The 16,555-nt window shown below is 42.2% G+C and overlaps 2 protein-coding genes across 3 annotated transcripts; both read left to right on the top strand.

Annotated features, from left to right (window-relative positions):
• Positions 1-2,281: 2,281 nt before the first annotated feature.
• On the top strand, positions 2,282-4,614 carry LOC134020653 (hyaluronidase PH-20-like). The gene is made up of 3 exons (XM_062460815.1): positions 2,282-3,220; positions 3,510-3,599; positions 4,106-4,614. Exons 1-3 carry the CDS (start codon positions 2,282-2,284, stop codon positions 4,433-4,435), a joined length of 1,359 nt encoding a protein of 452 aa, XP_062316799.1. The 3' UTR covers positions 4,436-4,614.
• A 446-nt stretch (positions 4,615-5,060) lies between these two features.
• LOC134021258 (hyaluronidase-5-like) lies at positions 5,061-8,700 on the top strand. Of its 2 annotated transcripts, none has more exons than XM_062461894.1 (4): positions 5,061-5,193; positions 5,624-6,585; positions 6,744-6,833; positions 6,979-8,700. In XM_062461894.1, the coding sequence occupies exons 2-4, from the start codon at positions 5,644-5,646 to the stop codon at positions 7,393-7,395; spliced, it is 1,449 nt and encodes a 482-aa protein (XP_062317878.1). In that variant the 5' UTR covers positions 5,061-5,193; positions 5,624-5,643; the 3' UTR covers positions 7,396-8,700. The 2 variants fall into 2 exon arrangements, with proteins under 2 accessions (XP_062317878.1, XP_062317879.1); XM_062461895.1 differs by having other exon boundaries at positions 5,085-5,197.
• The last annotated feature ends 7,855 nt before the right edge of the window (positions 8,701-16,555 follow it).

Raw genomic sequence — 16,555 nt, 5'->3', positions numbered from 1 at the left:
ACTGTCTACCAAGCACTTACCCTGGTTCATATGTCTTCAATAGTGTGTTCCATTTCATCTCACTTTTTATTAGGCAGTTACTGGAACGTTTAAGATGGCAATAGTTTAGTCAAGATTGGGCACTTATGTTTAATTGTATCAAAATTGTAAACCAAATACATCATTCCAATTCAGCATGTGAAAAGTGTTGCCTGGATGTAGTATGCACTGCTAATAAAGGTTGGAATCATTTTCAGTGCAGCAGGTTTACATTTATTTTTACATTTCTCAAAGCAATTAAGGTCAAATGTGTATTCAAAGTAGCTTTAGGTTTTAAGCGTTGCCTATATTTGTACTACACACACACACACACACACACAGTCACACAAGCAAAAAATACTGATAGAGCCTCAGGTGTTATGAAGGTCATTTGTTTTTCAGGGTACAGAAAATAGATAAGTAGACAACCTGTCACCTGAGTGCAGTACTTGCTGTACTGTTGCACATGCAGTGACAGCCAGATGAAAGACCTAACTGTTCTCTCACCAAACCTTGTCTTACAGTTTCTCAGTCGTTTTGGTACATTTCTTGAATCATCCTTAACATTTGCAAAACAGTAAGTGCATTTATTTATTTTTTAAGTCTGTAACGGTAGCTCAAAATCCTTCGTCTCTCAGTAAAAAGGAAATCTGCTTTACCGTTTGTGCTGTAGTTTGTTCAAAGACCATGTTACTGTTTTACAGCACTGCATAGCACAAAGGATTTATTTTATTTTTTTATCAACAAAAATTGGTAGAAATGTTAGGAAGAACCCATGCAGCATCGTACAGTAAGGGGAATTAAAATTACGATAACTGGTTCAACCGTTTTTCATGTAATGATGTATGCACTGGAATATTGGACTAATGCCTAGTTAGTCCAACCCTTAGTCCTAACCCTTTTTTTTTGTGGGGGGGGGGGGGGTAAGACATGAGACATTGATAATGTAGAAAACAGACCATTGTACATAATCATTTACATGAATATACCAAAGCAATTGCAATTTCTTCAAAATAATAAGAAATTGCTTTTTGACGTGCACAAGTGATTTGATGTGGAGGGTGAACAAGTCATTTTGAGAATTTCAATGGCCATCTGACAAAGCGACTGAAATAAACTGTACATGCTCGGTGTCCAGAAGTACTTTTTGCATAAGGCTCTGTCAATAATGCTTGTTCATGCACATTTTTCAACTGAAAAACGTTCTACCTTTCACCTGCGTGTCAAACATTAAATCACACATCACAGACAATAAGATACCCTTAACCCTTGTGTTATCTTCGGGTCGTTCTGACCCATCAGTCATTGTGACCCACCGTCGTATTGCGACAACTTTACCGCATACAAAAACAAAGTGAAGCATTTTCTTTTAACCGTTGGGCTGTCTCAGACCCCCCACATTGCGAAGGTTAAAAGAAAATTATTTTTATTTGTTTTTGTATTGGGTAAAATTGGGTAAACACAACGATGGTTCGTTATGAACCTTTAGGTCATGTGACCCGAAGGCAGCACGAGGGTTAAAGTAGCGTTAAATGAAAAGTATTTTTCAGTGTTCTCCTTTCTTCCCGGACATGTATGCACATAATAACAGGTTTAGCTTCAAGGTCCCATAACACATGTCAAAAATTCAAACACAGACCAGACTTGTTAAATAGCTCTACAATTACAGGTATGATATATCGCCATACCTGCAATTTTCAGGTACCACAGACCACTATATGGAAGGACTTTATGTTGGCAGCCAGACAAAACAGAACCAAATGAGCCTTGATCGTCCTTGTTCTGCCCTTACTCTCTATCTAACAAGGGTATTAAAACTGCCCAGACATTCATGATACCACAAGGGAAATAGCACTTGAGTGATATCACAGTGCATGACAAACATTACCACACTCAAGAAGTTCTTGATACAACATTACATAAAGTATTAGACAGCTGTAGCCAGGTCCTTATAAAGCCATGCAAATGGCATGGAAATGCACTCCTACGACATTTTGCACAGGTAAGAACCAACCAGTCAGTCTTTCAGTGGTGTTTCTTTGTAAAGTTTCCATCAACAGCTTTGGGAACATATTTATTCCGCAGCATTTTTTTCCAACGTGAAGACGGAGAGGTCTGTCATTATGACACTCAAAGAATTTCCTTCAGTTTCTCTGTGCAATTGAGAGAATCCTTCGAACGATGAACTCTGCAATGAATGGTGCCATAGCTTTCCACTCTCGTATGTAATCCATACATTTATTTGATCCATAGAAAAGTCAACATGGACCAGAACATCAAGGTGAGGTGTTCCAGGCAGCTGATCCCCACCCTCACACTTTATCTTCTGGGCTGCCTTATTCCTGCCTTAACCTTGCCTACAACAGAACCTCCACTGATGGATGGCCACCCGTTTGTGGTCATATGGAATGCTCCTACCAATGTGTGCAAGCAGCTGGAGATCCCTCTGGACACCTCGGTTTTCCATGCAGTGACCACTCCGGCGGCCGTTCCTGGTCAGTTCCTCACCCTCTTCTATGTAGACCGGTTGGGCCTCTATCCCCACGTTGACCCAGTCACCAAACAAGAGTACAACGGCGGAATTCCTCAGAAGGGCAACTTGACAGCCAACCTGATGAAGGCCAGTAATGACATCGCCCACTTCATGCCCTCAGACTCCATCCCTGGCCTGGCCGTTATCGACTGGGAAGACTGGCGCCCGATGTGGGAGAGAAACTGGGGATCCAAGGATATCTACCGGCAGCTATCCATCTCTTACGCTAAAGAGAAAGACCCCACTTTGCCTCAAAACCAAGTCACCCCAACTGCCAAGAGGCAGTTCAAAACCGCTGCTAGGAACTACATGCAGGAAACCATGATGCTTGGGAGAAATATCCGGCCGAGCCAGCTGTGGGGCTTCTACCTGTTCCCCGATTGCTACAACTACGGCTGGGAGAAGCCGGGTTACACGGGAACATGTCCGGTAAACACCCAGAAACTCAACGATCAACTGCTGTGGTTGTGGGAATCCAGCACAGCCCTCTACCCTTCCATCTACCTGCCCCTGTCGCTGAGCGACAGCCCCAACGCGGCATACTTTGTGCGGAATCGCATTCAGGAGGCGGTGAGGGTGGCGGCACTGACCCAGCGCCCGTACACTGTGCCCATCTACGTGTACTCACGCCCGCTCTACCGCGACCAGAACAAACTGTTCCTCAGTCAGGTGAAGACTCACTTCAGATCAATTCGACTGTTCACGGTTCCAGAACTATTCACTGTGATTCATAAGCGGGACTTATATTTGCGACTGAATAAAATGCTTGTTGGTGGTAATTAGAGGGTATATTTAATACTGATACACAACTGCTTTGAAACACTGTTCAGAATCCTCATACAGTACTACAATTGTCTCAGTAGATTCATTCACGGGGCCGTTTGCTCTCATTCAGCACGTTGAGCCTCTGCATGACGTTAACTCTATAAGCGAAACCACTCCCATTTCTATGTCTCAGGAGGACTTGGTTAGAAGTGTAGGAGAAAGTGCAGCCCTTGGAGCCTCAGGAACAGTGATGTGGGGTGCCAGTGCAGACTACCATGGCAAGGTAATCTCTAACATTAAATACACCAAATTAACCTTTCATCCTAGGTATTCAATCTGTCTTTCTTTTGCTTCCATACAGAACACAATATTTCATGTTGAGGTCATCGAGTTCTATTTAGGACATCCTCGGGAATTACGTTCACGTTACAGTAGACAGGGTTCCAGTAAAGACTGCAACACTCACAAATGCATGAGGATAGTGTCACATAATGATTATTTTTATGCTGATCATTTAACCGTTTACGCATGCTCCATCTATTTGTGGCTACTGTGTGTACACACATCATAGCTTTTTCCCTCCACTGTTCCACTGTAAAGGATACACTTAGTGTTAAGTATCCACTAATCCTTATACAAGGATTCTTACTTTTCTAATACATAATAAGATCACTACCAAGTAGAGCTAATAATTATGTGGAGAGATGGCCCTAACTATTCCATTGTCTTCCTTGTCGACTTCTCCCCTCTGCCCCACTGCCGGTTTGTCTTATCTGTTTCTCATTGCAGGCAGAATGTGAAGCTCTTTCTGCATACTTGACAAGCACCCTGAACCCCTACATCGCTAATGTGACTGCCGCCGCTAAGCTCTGCAGTGATGTCCTGTGCCAGGGCAATGGCCGTTGTGTCAGAAAGAACTACGATTCCACAGACTACCTTCACTTAAACCCTGACAACTTCCATATCCTGAAGTTGGAAGAGAAGTACCTGGCTGTTGGCTTGCCCTCCTCTGCAGACCTCAATCTCTTGGCCGATAAATTCACCTGCCAATGCTACACTGGTCACACCTGCTCAGACATATTATCTTATCCAAGCAAGCCAATAGCCATTCAGGTTTAGCATACTGTACAGTTTGTACACTACATTATCACAGCGATTGATTTGTAAAGTCAAGACATGTCCATGTAGTGTGACAATGTACTGTATGTATACCTAAAATCAGAGTCAAAGTATAATTCCATGTGATTCACAATAAGATTATATATGATTTTTCTGGAATCCAGGACTTGAATATTTGAAATGAGTATTTATATGTAAATCATCAATCAAATCAGTTTGATTAACAAGCAAAAAACATTTTTGTGCCAAATAAAAATCCACATCAGTGTTATTTAATGGATACTACTGAGAGTTTATACAGATACACACCTCACTCTTAGCATATTTGAACATAATCACTTATTGTTCAGAAGGAAAACATTTTAAGAAATGTATACAGGCAAAGCTGACTGGGGTGAGATTCCTTGTATGTAATAGTTACCCAAGTTCTTAATAATAGGTACCACCTAAAGTAGATTGTCATGAGTGTCCTCTTTCCTCACCTCCCCCATACATTTAAAACCTGTTGAAATCCCAATGAAAGTATGCAGGGTGATTTATGCCGATCAAGACAAGTTTCCACAGGTGTTTGTGATCTACAACTTGAGCTTGGCTCCGAGCTATTGCAGATCTTATTTAAAGGACATGCTATTTCATCTCTCAGACAGGATGCAGTCCAGAGGGAGGGTTATGGCGAAGAGTTAACGATCTAGAAGGACAGGATTTACAGAACTTGTCGTGTGGACATTGAGAAATTTGGGAGGACGTCTGCAAATCCAGTTGGTGCAACAATTCTATCCTTTTTAAATGATAACGTGGTTATGTCTAGATTGTACATGATGTGTTGTGATTACTGCAATATTTCCATGCACCCGTTTTGGCTGCAAACAAAAAAGCTAAGTACCATATAACTGTATTAGTCTTATTTTATCAATCTTGGCTGTGATTGATAATATGAGATGGTGCTGTTGGATGATGATGATGTCACAATACATGCTGTATTTACATTTGTCGAAATCATATCAAAACAAAAACAAGGAATGCTTTTTCAAAAAGAGACCAAAATGCTATCAGTCTGGCTGATTAAGTCAGATCTCCCTAGCTTGTGTTGCCGTTAAGTTATTATCGCCATCTAGACTTAATGGAGGATTATCTTAAAATATTCAATCAATACTATTATTGATTAAACTTTTCTTTGCTTTCCTCAAGGAAAAAAGAACCGTGCTAAAATGAATCTGCCCGGTGTTACAGTAGGTGGACTTCACTTCCTAAACTTACTCCTCCTAACAACTGTACTGCACACCACCAAGGCCCTTCCTAAAACAGACACACCTGTGGTTTCCGACTATCCCTTTCTGTTCATGTGGAACGCCCCCACAGAACTCTGTGAGACGAGATTTAGCATTGGCCTCGACTTGTCCTACTTCCAGTTAGTGAGCAGCACTTTGAAGACTGCAACCAACCAAAGTATCTCCATATTCTACACTGACCGTTTTGGCATCTTCCCCTACGTGGACGAAGACACCGGAGAAATGTATGATGAAGGCCTTCCCCAACTCATCGATTTCCAGGAACACCGCGAGCTAGCTGAAGATGACATTGAATATTACATCCCTAAAGACCAACCAGGCCTTGCCATTCTGGACTTTGAGGAATGGCGGCCTCAATGGATCCGCAACTGGGGGAGAAAGGACATCTATCGGCAAATGTCAATCGAGATCGTCAAAACCAAGAATCCACTGTTGTCTGATGATGAAGCTGAAGACAGAGCCAAGATGGTGTTTGAGAAAGCAGCGAAGAGATACTTCATCCGATCTCTCCGTCTCGGGATCAGACTCAGGCCTAACAGGCTTTGGGGGTACTATCTGTACCCAGACTGCTACAACTATGACTACAACCAAGATAAGGAACATTATTCCGGAAGTTGTCCCGATATTGAGAAGGAAAGGAACGACGAACTGATGTGGCTTTGGAAAGAGTCCACCACTCTCTTTCCATCCATCTATCTCGAGCTGATACTCAGAGATTCCTACCAAGCTCGTCTGTACGTTCGCCACCGCATCCAGGAAGCAATGAGGGTGTCCGTGCTGCCCAACCAGAACTACTCCATCCCAGTCTACGCCTACATCCGTCCAGTCTACAAGGACAGTATCGATGACTACATGTCTGAGGTTGGTTAATACACATTTCCCCTTCTCAACTGGCCTGACAGAAGTTTTCGCCATCAGGGATTGGCTTTTCAAACAAAAGGCAGGCAGAGAGGCGTTGCGCCGTGTAATCTTACCTTCAGGTGTGGTAGCACTTTGTCCAGTAACATTTTGGTTTCCAGTACGACCTGGTGAACACGGTCGGGGAGGCGGCGGCCCTCGGAGCTGCCGGGGTCGTTTCCTGGGGAGACATGAACGTCACAGACTCAGAGGTAGCCCTTACTTGCCTGCAGTGTGACACGTACACACACACACACACACATAATCTCTGGCTCAATCAATCAATGTATGGATGGATACAAATTGGATTTCATAAAAGGATGAAATGTCATAACAAATAATCAAATTTTTCCAAAGGACTCCTGCTTCAACGCCAGACAACACCTGGATACGACCATGAACCCCTACATCCTTAACGTCTCCATGGCAACCCGACTGTGCAGTGAGGCTTTATGCCAAGCCAAGGGCCGTTGTGTGAGGAAGATTTGGGACAGAGATGATTACCTCCATCTTGACCCGCAGCGCTACCAGATCAAGAGGTACAGGAACGGTGAACTGGCTGTGAAGGGTGAAATGTCCCAGGAGGACGTTGACTGGTTTGCTGAGAAATTTGACTGTTTGTGCTACTCTGAGGACCCTTGCCAGTTCCCAGTTACCTTGAATACAATCCCGATGTTTAAGAACACACAGCCGAACCACAGTAACAACTCCCACCTCTCAAATGTTCTCTTACTAGCCATGATTGGGTTATCCATGTGTTTTGCAGCAATGTAAAAATATATTTCCGACAAACACATTTTACATTTGATTTGCAGCGCACTGTGCTATATTGTCAATTGATGTTTGGGAAGCTTGGGTTTTTTAGTTTTGTTGTAGGCTCATGTTACCAAAATGCGGTACACAGAGATGTCATACTGGGAGACAACAGACATTTATTCTCAAGTTGAATATTTTAAAACACAGTCAATATCCTCAGAATAGATGTATCTGGCTTGTATGGCCATTACAAATCAAACAACACAAAAGGTACAGCTGGCATTTACTGTATCACAAAAATGACAGTGTGGTAACATTCAGTCTGTCTGAGATAACAGCCTCTCAACATGGCAAACAAATAAATGGGGGATATAAGTGCACCCATAGGTAGAGGGAGACTACTGTGACTACTTTAAAAAGGTAGAATTGCGATGCGGTACACACATTTCACCTGTAGGTGGGGCCAGTACTCCATCGCCCTGAACCATTTCACTTGACGGAGAATCACTTGTGCCACACTTGAATTGCAGTGCAGTGCACATATAAACCTTTAATATGGCACACTTTAAATAACTAATATGTTTGCTCTTAGTGATATTTCAATTCACAACTGCAACAGCAAACATGTATTTTGGATCATATTTGCTGTAGTCACCCAATGATATATTCAGACAGATTTTCACTGTGGTGTATAGAGTTCACAAGTGTTGTCAAACCAATGCTGATGTAGTTTAGAGCGAACCCATATCAAAACCACAAATATTTATATTTCTCAGAATCTTTTGATGTTCTTGTCATTTCTCTGACAATACATAAAAAATGCTAATACTCTGCTGAATAAACATAAATGACACGCTGAGAAGTGAACTGTGGGAAACTGGAAGACTGATATGATGGGGGCTGACTGCCTGTGATTTGAGTGGGGTTACAGTACACTCCTCTCAAGGGGAGGTTGTCTTTCCAACCACGGAGTGACGTAAGGGACGCTGACTCTTGAGAGGAATACAAAAGGCATCTGTAGCCAGATAGATAGTCTGCACAAACCATCCAACAATGACTCAGTGAAAACACATTCAAACATGCAGACAGCACTCGGTGTCCCTAGTAAGGCTAATGTTAGCATTCTTCATGCATGCATCTGCATGAATCTGACATTGAACTTCTTGTAGACTAAACAGTTGTATTATTATATTTATCAGGGTTAGGGTTAGGGTTAACTATTAAACTGGGACTTTTTATTTCTATTTACTTATTATTCTAACCCCTTTGCTCTTTGCACTGTAGTATTGACTTCAGATACAACTATTTTAATAAAAGAGATTATGTGAATGTTGTGTAATTTAGATATTGTATTATTGTTGAACATACCATATTTCAAATTACGGTAGCTACTTTTTCAAGTTCTAGGTTTGTTCTGAAATGTTATTTCCATCAACACGTCACTCTTTAAACGTTCAACTTTTCTTGTTTGGACACCCATTCTGTTATAGAGATGATTTTCACACAAGACCTCATTAAGAAGAGGTCTTGTGTGAAATGGCATTGGAATGCCAGGCTGATGCCAGTAACTGGAGTGACACACACCTCTCCAGAGTGGAGTGGCCTGGCATATTAAAGAGAGACAGAGGGAGAGAGACAGACAGACGGACTACACTCAAACAAGCTGTAGAACCACACTGTCAAGCCACTGTACTGCAGAAACGCCCTTGTCCTTGTATATACGGCATATAGATCAAAATACACTATATTGCCAAAAGGATTTGCTCATCTTCCTTCACACGCATATGAACATGAGTGACATCCCATTCTTAAACCATAGGATATGATGTCGGCCCACCCTTTGCAGCTATAACAGCTTCAACTCTTCTAGGAAGGCTTTCCACAAGGTTTAGGAGTGTGTTTATGGGAATTTTTGAGCATTCTTCCAGAAGTGCATTTGTGAGGTCAGACAGATGTTGGACGAGAAGGCCTGGCTCGTAGTCTCCGTTTTAATTGATCCCAAAAGTGTTCTATCGGGTTGAGGTCAGGACTCTGTGCAGGCCAGTCAAGTTCTTCCACACCAAACTCACTCATCCATGTCTTTATGGCCCTTGCTTTGTGCACCTGAAATCAATTATTTGGATAGCTGAGTGAATACTTTTGGCAATATAGTGTATCTTGAAGTCTAAAAGCTAAATAATTCAACTGATTGATCCATTTTGTCTCTGAAGAGTTGGAGAAAAGCAAAATGTATTCGATCGCTTCAAATGATGGTGATTTGTTGATGTTGTGAAGTATCTGTAGGGTGGATCTGTAGGGACAGATGTGCCTCAAATATGCATTTGTGTGTGTCTGTGTCTGTGTCTGTGTGTGTGTGTGTGTGTGTGTGTGTGTGTGTGTGTGTGTGAGAGCATATCCCTGAATTTTCCTTCTCAAGTGGTTGAATATGGAGGCACGCTTAATACTAGTCCGAGTATCTTCATGTCTGCGCCATCCTTGATGTGAAAGACCTTAGAGGACAGAATGTTTTTATTCTCCTTTCCCTGCAGCGCAAAGCTTCACTTTGATTTAGTTTTCTGCTTGCCCAGAGACAGTCTGAGGCACTGACTCAACCCTGCATCCTCCCTACCCTTGCCCCTCTGAAGACAGAACACTCTGTAGCACTGAGTGCACGGATCTCAAATAAAGGCAGGATATATTTAAAACAGTGATATCTAAAAGGAAGATGAAGGGAATGATGCATTGTGAGAGTATTGGAGCAGGGCCCTAAAGATGGAACAAGTAGACGAAAAATCAGGACGGGATGCGCAGAGCAGGAAGAAAGAAATCACAAATGATCTTCATTCCAAGCAGAGAACCCTCCCTTCTCCCCGACTTTTAAACTTCCGTACTTAAAAACGTCAGAGCTAATCTTAATATTGAGTACCTTAACGGAATAATGGCAACTATAATCCATTCCAAGTCATCTGAAGAAAGCTAGCTTTAAAAGAGGACTAAGGATTTACAAAGGGATCGAATTATCTGTTGCGGACAGAATTCTTGATTTACAAAATAAAAATGGCCATCTTGGCGTCACAAAATTCAGGGCAAAACTAGATGATTCATTATAATTTATAAAGTACAATTAAGCACAGTCAAACTGAAATGGAGAAAATACATGCAACACTGGAGGGGGGAAACATTTGACACGTGCGTACATCTGCGTCATAAGGAAGAATTGGGAGGGAAAGGGTTTGGGATTGGGCGAGGGGGAGGTGGGGGTTAGGGAGTTTTGTCAGCCTCTGGAATCAGATCCCCGGGGACATGATGGGAGTGGGGAGCAGAAGGGAGGTTAGCTGACCTAATAACATACTTCCTGAACCCCCACTTTCCTCTCCACCCATCTGTTGGGGAGTCTCGGAGGACGTATAGCGCCTACATACGATGCATACTGTGACTGACACGCACATGTGAAAGTATCACATGGGCCCTTGTCATTTCCTATTCCTCACAACCTCCATTTCAACAGCCGGTTCACTCTAAGGAAGTATCATATCAAATAAGGATATCTGAGACTCCAATAACACGCAGCATATACATCAAGATGGGACCATTTTGTGTCCGGTATATAGAGCTTGTCACAAAATAATCCATAAGTGCATGGTTCTTGTTCCATGGTTTGTTCAACTTCTAATAGCAGAGATAAGGGTAAGCAGAGATAAGAGATTTACTTGCTTAATGCCAGCTCGAGGCTACTGATTACATGAGCCATTTGTGCTGAATCAACATGTCTCCCTTCAGTGCTTCCAACTGTTCCTGTATAACACACTGTCAAAGCAGCACACAACTGAACATAAACTTGGCCTATTATTGACTCAACGTCAGAGGTGTAGGTGTATTTGAGGTGTATTTGTGTAAGGTCCAACAAACTGAGTTGAGCTGATCTGATCATGACTGAAAAAAAAAGAGTTTAGTTAAACTGAACTGCATGAAAATATTTGTCATTGAAACATTGACTATCGACCTACTTTCAGTGTGAGTCACTCTCAGCCAGTAACGCTCTCATAGGTCTCCAATGGAACTGATGTTCCATGTCTTTGTGAAGAGTACAACAGTTTCATAAAGGAACGGGAACTCAAACTGCAAAAAATCGAAGTCACCTACAGGAACACCTAGGAGACGCACCATGTCACATAAAGACTCTGTTGTTGGGGGCCGGCCTGTGGGCTTACTGATTCTTCATTCATTCCAGCTGCAAGGGAACATGGGTAATGTTATTTCCACAAGGTCACCCCATGTTTCCAGGGCTCAAGAGAACACTGTCCAGCTAATATAATCAAGGGGCCATATGGAAGGAGATTACACTTCCATCAACAACAACACTGAGTGCAGTGCTGTCCATGCAGCCCAAAATGGGTGACATAAAGCTTGTTGTTGTTTGAGTGTGTGTGGGTTTGAGTGCGAGGTGTGTAATCACACAGTGTGAAGTCCAACCAATGAACATCCTCAAATGTCGCCAAAGGGCTTTGCTGTTTTCCCCCCAAAATAGAATACATTTGATTTGAACAGTTATTTCCTTAGGGTTCCCAGTTACCACCCTGGGTTGTATTAGTCATGATGGTACTCCACTCCCACCTGACTTAGTGCTCTGGATGTATTTACACAAAAATACATAGTAGAACAAAACTATTCAACTGTCTAAAAAGCCAGCATAGTATTTGCAGAATTCGGACACCGTGCATACTAGTTGTTTACCACTCTGACTACTAGTGACTGCTGTGAATCGCAGGACAATACTTTTTTTCTGCTAGAAATTGTCTAAGACTCCCCTTCAATTGGACTTGAAGGTAAAATGATGTTGGACTTTGTGGGGCATAAAAGGGCAAAAGCTAACAGCTTTTGTAAAGTGCAGTGGAGCATGTGAGCCCCCCTCCCCTCCCCTCGAGTGTGAGGATCTTTGCTAGCTTTTTCTTAAAAGTGAATCACAGCCTCAGTTGGACGATGAAGCCAATGGAGCAGGTCAGTTTCAGAGACAGCTCCGGTTCCCTGGTGGCTCACCAGCATCCTCCTTCACTGTGTCCCCCTCACATCCTCCTTCACTGTGTCCCCCTCACATCCTCCTTCACTGTGTCCCCCTCACATCCTCCTTCACTGTGTCCCCCTCACATCCTCCTTCACTGTGTCCCCCTCACATCCTCCTTCACTGTGTCCCCCTCACATCCTCCTTCACTGTGTCTGAACATGCTGAAGCGCTGAGGGAAACTTTTCAGATGCTGTTTTTAAACATGGTCATATTTAAAATGTACAGATGTCTTTGTTCATTGGTGGCAAGGGTCAGAATATTGAGTCAATCCCGTGTTTGCTGAGGTTTGAACTGAAAAGCATGATGAAGGAATATTACAATGCTTCTTTTTTTTTCTTCAAGAAAATTATTCCTCAAAATGGACAAAGTCTAAAGAAAGCTTTGACAACAAAGATATTTTTGAATTTATGAACAGAAACGCCTTTCACTGTGGTCCGGACACCGATGCCTTAAACTATAGAACAATTCAATGGCAGGTTGCCATGGAAACGGATGAGATTTAAAAATCTGCTCATGAGCATTTATACAAATAGACTAGCTTTGGGAATTGTTTACGCTGAAAGCCAGCTACTTCACAACACTTCACCTTCTCTCAGAGTGAAGGTCTCCATTAGTGACCATACAGACACATCAGTAACAGATGACCTGGGATCCCCGGGTTGGGGATAAGCTGTTAAAACCAACATGGCAAAATGCCCAAGTGGCTGCCTGTCTGCCGCTACATGGCTTTCCAATTAACTAACATGAGGATATATAGCATGGGATATATAACAACTGTTGCATTTATTTCCCAAAGAGGAAAATACTCTAGGGAGAAGACTTTGGGCAGTGTGAGTGTATGAGTGTGGAAATCCTGTCAGGGGTCTTATACTAGAGCCTACATGGGATTATTAATGATGAATTAGATGAATACCAACGCCTACAGTACAAAGACTATTTGTACCATAAACCACAACGGCTTGACAATTATGACAATTACCACAACGCTAATTCTCAAATCAGAATTAATGGTAATTGGGTTGAATGTTTTCTCCCTTTTTAGTCAATATTAAGCCTTGTTGACGAACTAGAATAATTTGAATCTGTCATGCATAGAACAAAGTTAGCTCAGGGCTAGGAGGGTGGGGGTGGGTGGATACGAAGCAAGTGATGTGGGTTCACATGATGACTTCATTAATTATCTGACACCACATTGGCTTTAACACAGTGCCAAGTTCTCTGTCTCTTCAATAAACGATTCCAGAAACTGCACATTGCGTCCTCATCCTTCTTATCACTTCTCGTTCTCTGAAAACCAACTTCACTCTTATCACTCGCTCCTCTACTCAGCCTCTTTCAGGACATCGAAGGTGCATATCCCCCATAGTTATATTTGAAGCCATAAAGCATTACTACGACCATCCAGATTACATTTTCCATGTTGCTTTGGTAGTGTTAAATCACTAAATCAGCAAGTCAGAAGACTGGACACGATCACTCAAATGGACCGTCAGCTGACAAAACTGAACTGTTTGTGATATTATTCTATATAAAATACTTCAATATACCAACCCAGAAACCAAATATGTCAAAGCAACTATGCTGACAGGTAGACAGACACCCAGACACACACAATTGGTACATGCCCGATAATCTCAACAATACAAAACATTGGTATCAAAGCATGGCTTCCTAAAAGTAACTGGGAGCTGTATCAAAGAACTGTCTGGTGGAGAAGCTTTTAATCACAGCAACTGGAACAAAAATACTTTGAAATGTAGAGAGGACTATGATTGGTTGCATTAAACATCAAACAATGAAGAACTGTCTCATTCAGTTTCATTCACATGATGACAGGAATGACTTTCAGATAAAAGAAAGAGGAGCCTTACTTGAGATGGTGTATACATATGTTCTTGAAACTGGTAACATGTGAATCAATTCTGATACAATCCTTCTCAAATTCTCCCAAATATCAACAACAAACTCCATGTTTCAGTGAGCATTTCCTGGTCTTGATTGCTACTTGATTGTGATTGGATGAGATTTACCTCAGACTCAACACAAGTGAGGCTTATTAAGATAATTAAACCATGGCCTATGAAGTTTGTTTTCCTTTACCCTTTAGATGTGCAAAACAGCAAGTAATTGTATCATTCAATGCATTGTATACACTGTATATGACACATGCCCATGCACTCGTCAAGTTTGAATGAGCATAAAATGGACAGTTGCCTTTTTTTTTTATCCCTTGACACATCACAAACCACTGAGCTGTGTGTCCACTCTCAATGGATCTGCGACGCCCATGGCTGCCCCTCTTTGTGGCGCTGAGTTACTGACCAGCGGTGACCGCCCTCGCCTTGGCCAAACACAGGCCCACGATTGTTCAACCACTAACTTGCACAGTGATGCAGACGCCCTCATTGTTGTTTCTGTAAATTCATCAAAAAGTTGTCCTCCTCCCTTGAATTAGTCGAAGTCAGCATAAGGGGTGTTTTAATTCCAAATCGTTGAGTTTTCAAATGTCCCTTAGGTGGCCCTGGGCTTTAAAAGAGATACATGCCTGTCTGCTTCCCAGCTGTGTCAAAGACAGAGGGTCTGAATCTGAGAACGCAATGAAATTGGACGAAACACACCGATATATGATACTATTCTTGCTCTCTATACACAACCACGGTCTAGTTAAGTATGACCACTGTGATGGGTTTTACATATACAACATGACAAATATGGAATGATTAAATAAGGATCAGGCCGGTTCTGCGTTGGTATCCTGTCAGGCTGTGGTGACTGCTGGCTTAGCATGAATTTAGCATCCCAAAAAATGGAAATCTCCCCCTCACATTCTCCATCTTTCCTTCTCCCCCTGCAATCTAACAATTTCCCTCTCTCTTTAGCTCTTATGCTGGTGCCAGCGCTTATACAGAATGACACAAGGTAAAGTTTATAACCACCGGTCTGTGTTGTCTCACCCTTCCTCAGCCCTCAGGAACTGAGTCCGACTGGTGGGGGTGGGCAGAACAGCAACAGCGAGATGGTTCAAGAGTTTTGCTTCAACATGCCCTTATTTTCTAAATCTGAAGGTTTTTCATGAGAATGTTACTTATCTGGAAAACCTTTGATAAGGTCATGGAACTGAGTCTTCCATTGATTTCAGTCTCCTGTCCCCTCATCTGTAAACCCCAGAGGGGCGGGGGTTAGGTAGGATGGAAAGGAAGTCATGAAGCCTGGCCCACATACGAGTTAATGATTGTTATCTTTGTGGCCTTGGGGGAAGCTGCTTATAATAGACCTTCGCACCAACGTGAACTGATGAGCTTTGAAGGTGTGCGGTCAGAAGAACTCTATTGCCTCCCCAGTCTTTTCACTTTGGATTCTCGTCTCAACCTGTGAGCAACATACCACAGGGGATTGTGGGAAGAGAAGTCCTTGGGAGCACAGCAGTGGCCAACTTAGTGTGGCCTCCCATCAGGCTTGGTTGAGTATATTAAAGTCAGAGAATGCAACAATATTACTTTCTACTGTAATATTACCTTTAGTACTTTATTTCATCCTGGACCTTAAGTAAAGTAAATCAGTATTTCACAAAGGGGAATGGAAACAGTAATGGAGGGGAAAAAAACATGTTGTTGGTTGACACGGTAACAGCCTTTCCTTTGGTGCAGTAACAGGCGTGTAATAGGTGTGACTGATTGATTGTCCAGTAAGTGCTGTGTGCTCGCACAGGGAATTGAGGGCTTTACTGACTCCTTTTCCCACTGCTCTTTGGAAAGAAACCAACCAGCTACTGAACTCAAAACCGCTGGTATCAGTGCCTAATCAAGAACAAAACTAATTATTTCTCCTCAATTAATTTCACCCTCTAACTAATCAAAACATTATTCACCACGATAACTTTAAAAGCAGTGAAATGTATAATGAGGGCACTGCCAATAATTAATTAAGATGAAGCATTATTAACTATGAGTAAGTGACCAAGCCTACCATAAAGATAAAATACTGGAAGTATTTTGTCTAGTTTGTGCCTTTAAAAGTTTATATCGTCAATATAAACAGGGATGTTTGAGAAAAAAAATAGGAAAAATAGTATTCAAGAGTATCCAATGGGGATATCTGAAAAAGTCCCCAAAAATATAGCATAATGCTTAATTGTAT

This window comes from Osmerus eperlanus, chromosome 5 (genome assembly GCF_963692335.1).
Source record: "Osmerus eperlanus chromosome 5, fOsmEpe2.1, whole genome shotgun sequence".
NCBI lineage: Eukaryota > Metazoa > Chordata > Actinopteri > Osmeriformes > Osmeridae > Osmerus > Osmerus eperlanus.
Note: the sequence above shows the minus strand (reverse complement) of the source record. Positions and strands in the feature narration are given on the sequence as shown.

What these genes read in the sequence shown, in the direction of transcription:
- LOC134020653 (XM_062460815.1), top strand. Translation starts at nt 2,282, where the DNA reads ATGGACCAGAACATCAAGGTGAGGTGTTCCAGGCAGCTGATCCCCACC. An exon ending in ACAAACTGTTCCTCAGTCAG is followed by an intron (nt 3,221 to 3,509) that starts GTGAAGACTCAC and finishes TCTATGTCTCAG; the next exon opens with GAGGACTTGGTTAGAAGTGT. An exon ending in GTGCAGACTACCATGGCAAG is followed by an intron (nt 3,600 to 4,105) that starts GTAATCTCTAAC and finishes TTCTCATTGCAG; the next exon opens with GCAGAATGTGAAGCTCTTTC.
- LOC134021258 (XM_062461894.1), top strand. Translation starts at nt 5,644, where the DNA reads ATGAATCTGCCCGGTGTTACAGTAGGTGGACTTCACTTCCTAAACTTA. An exon ending in TCGATGACTACATGTCTGAG is followed by an intron (nt 6,586 to 6,743) that starts GTTGGTTAATAC and finishes TTTGGTTTCCAG; the next exon opens with TACGACCTGGTGAACACGGT. An exon ending in TGAACGTCACAGACTCAGAG is followed by an intron (nt 6,834 to 6,978) that starts GTAGCCCTTACT and finishes ATTTTTCCAAAG; the next exon opens with GACTCCTGCTTCAACGCCAG.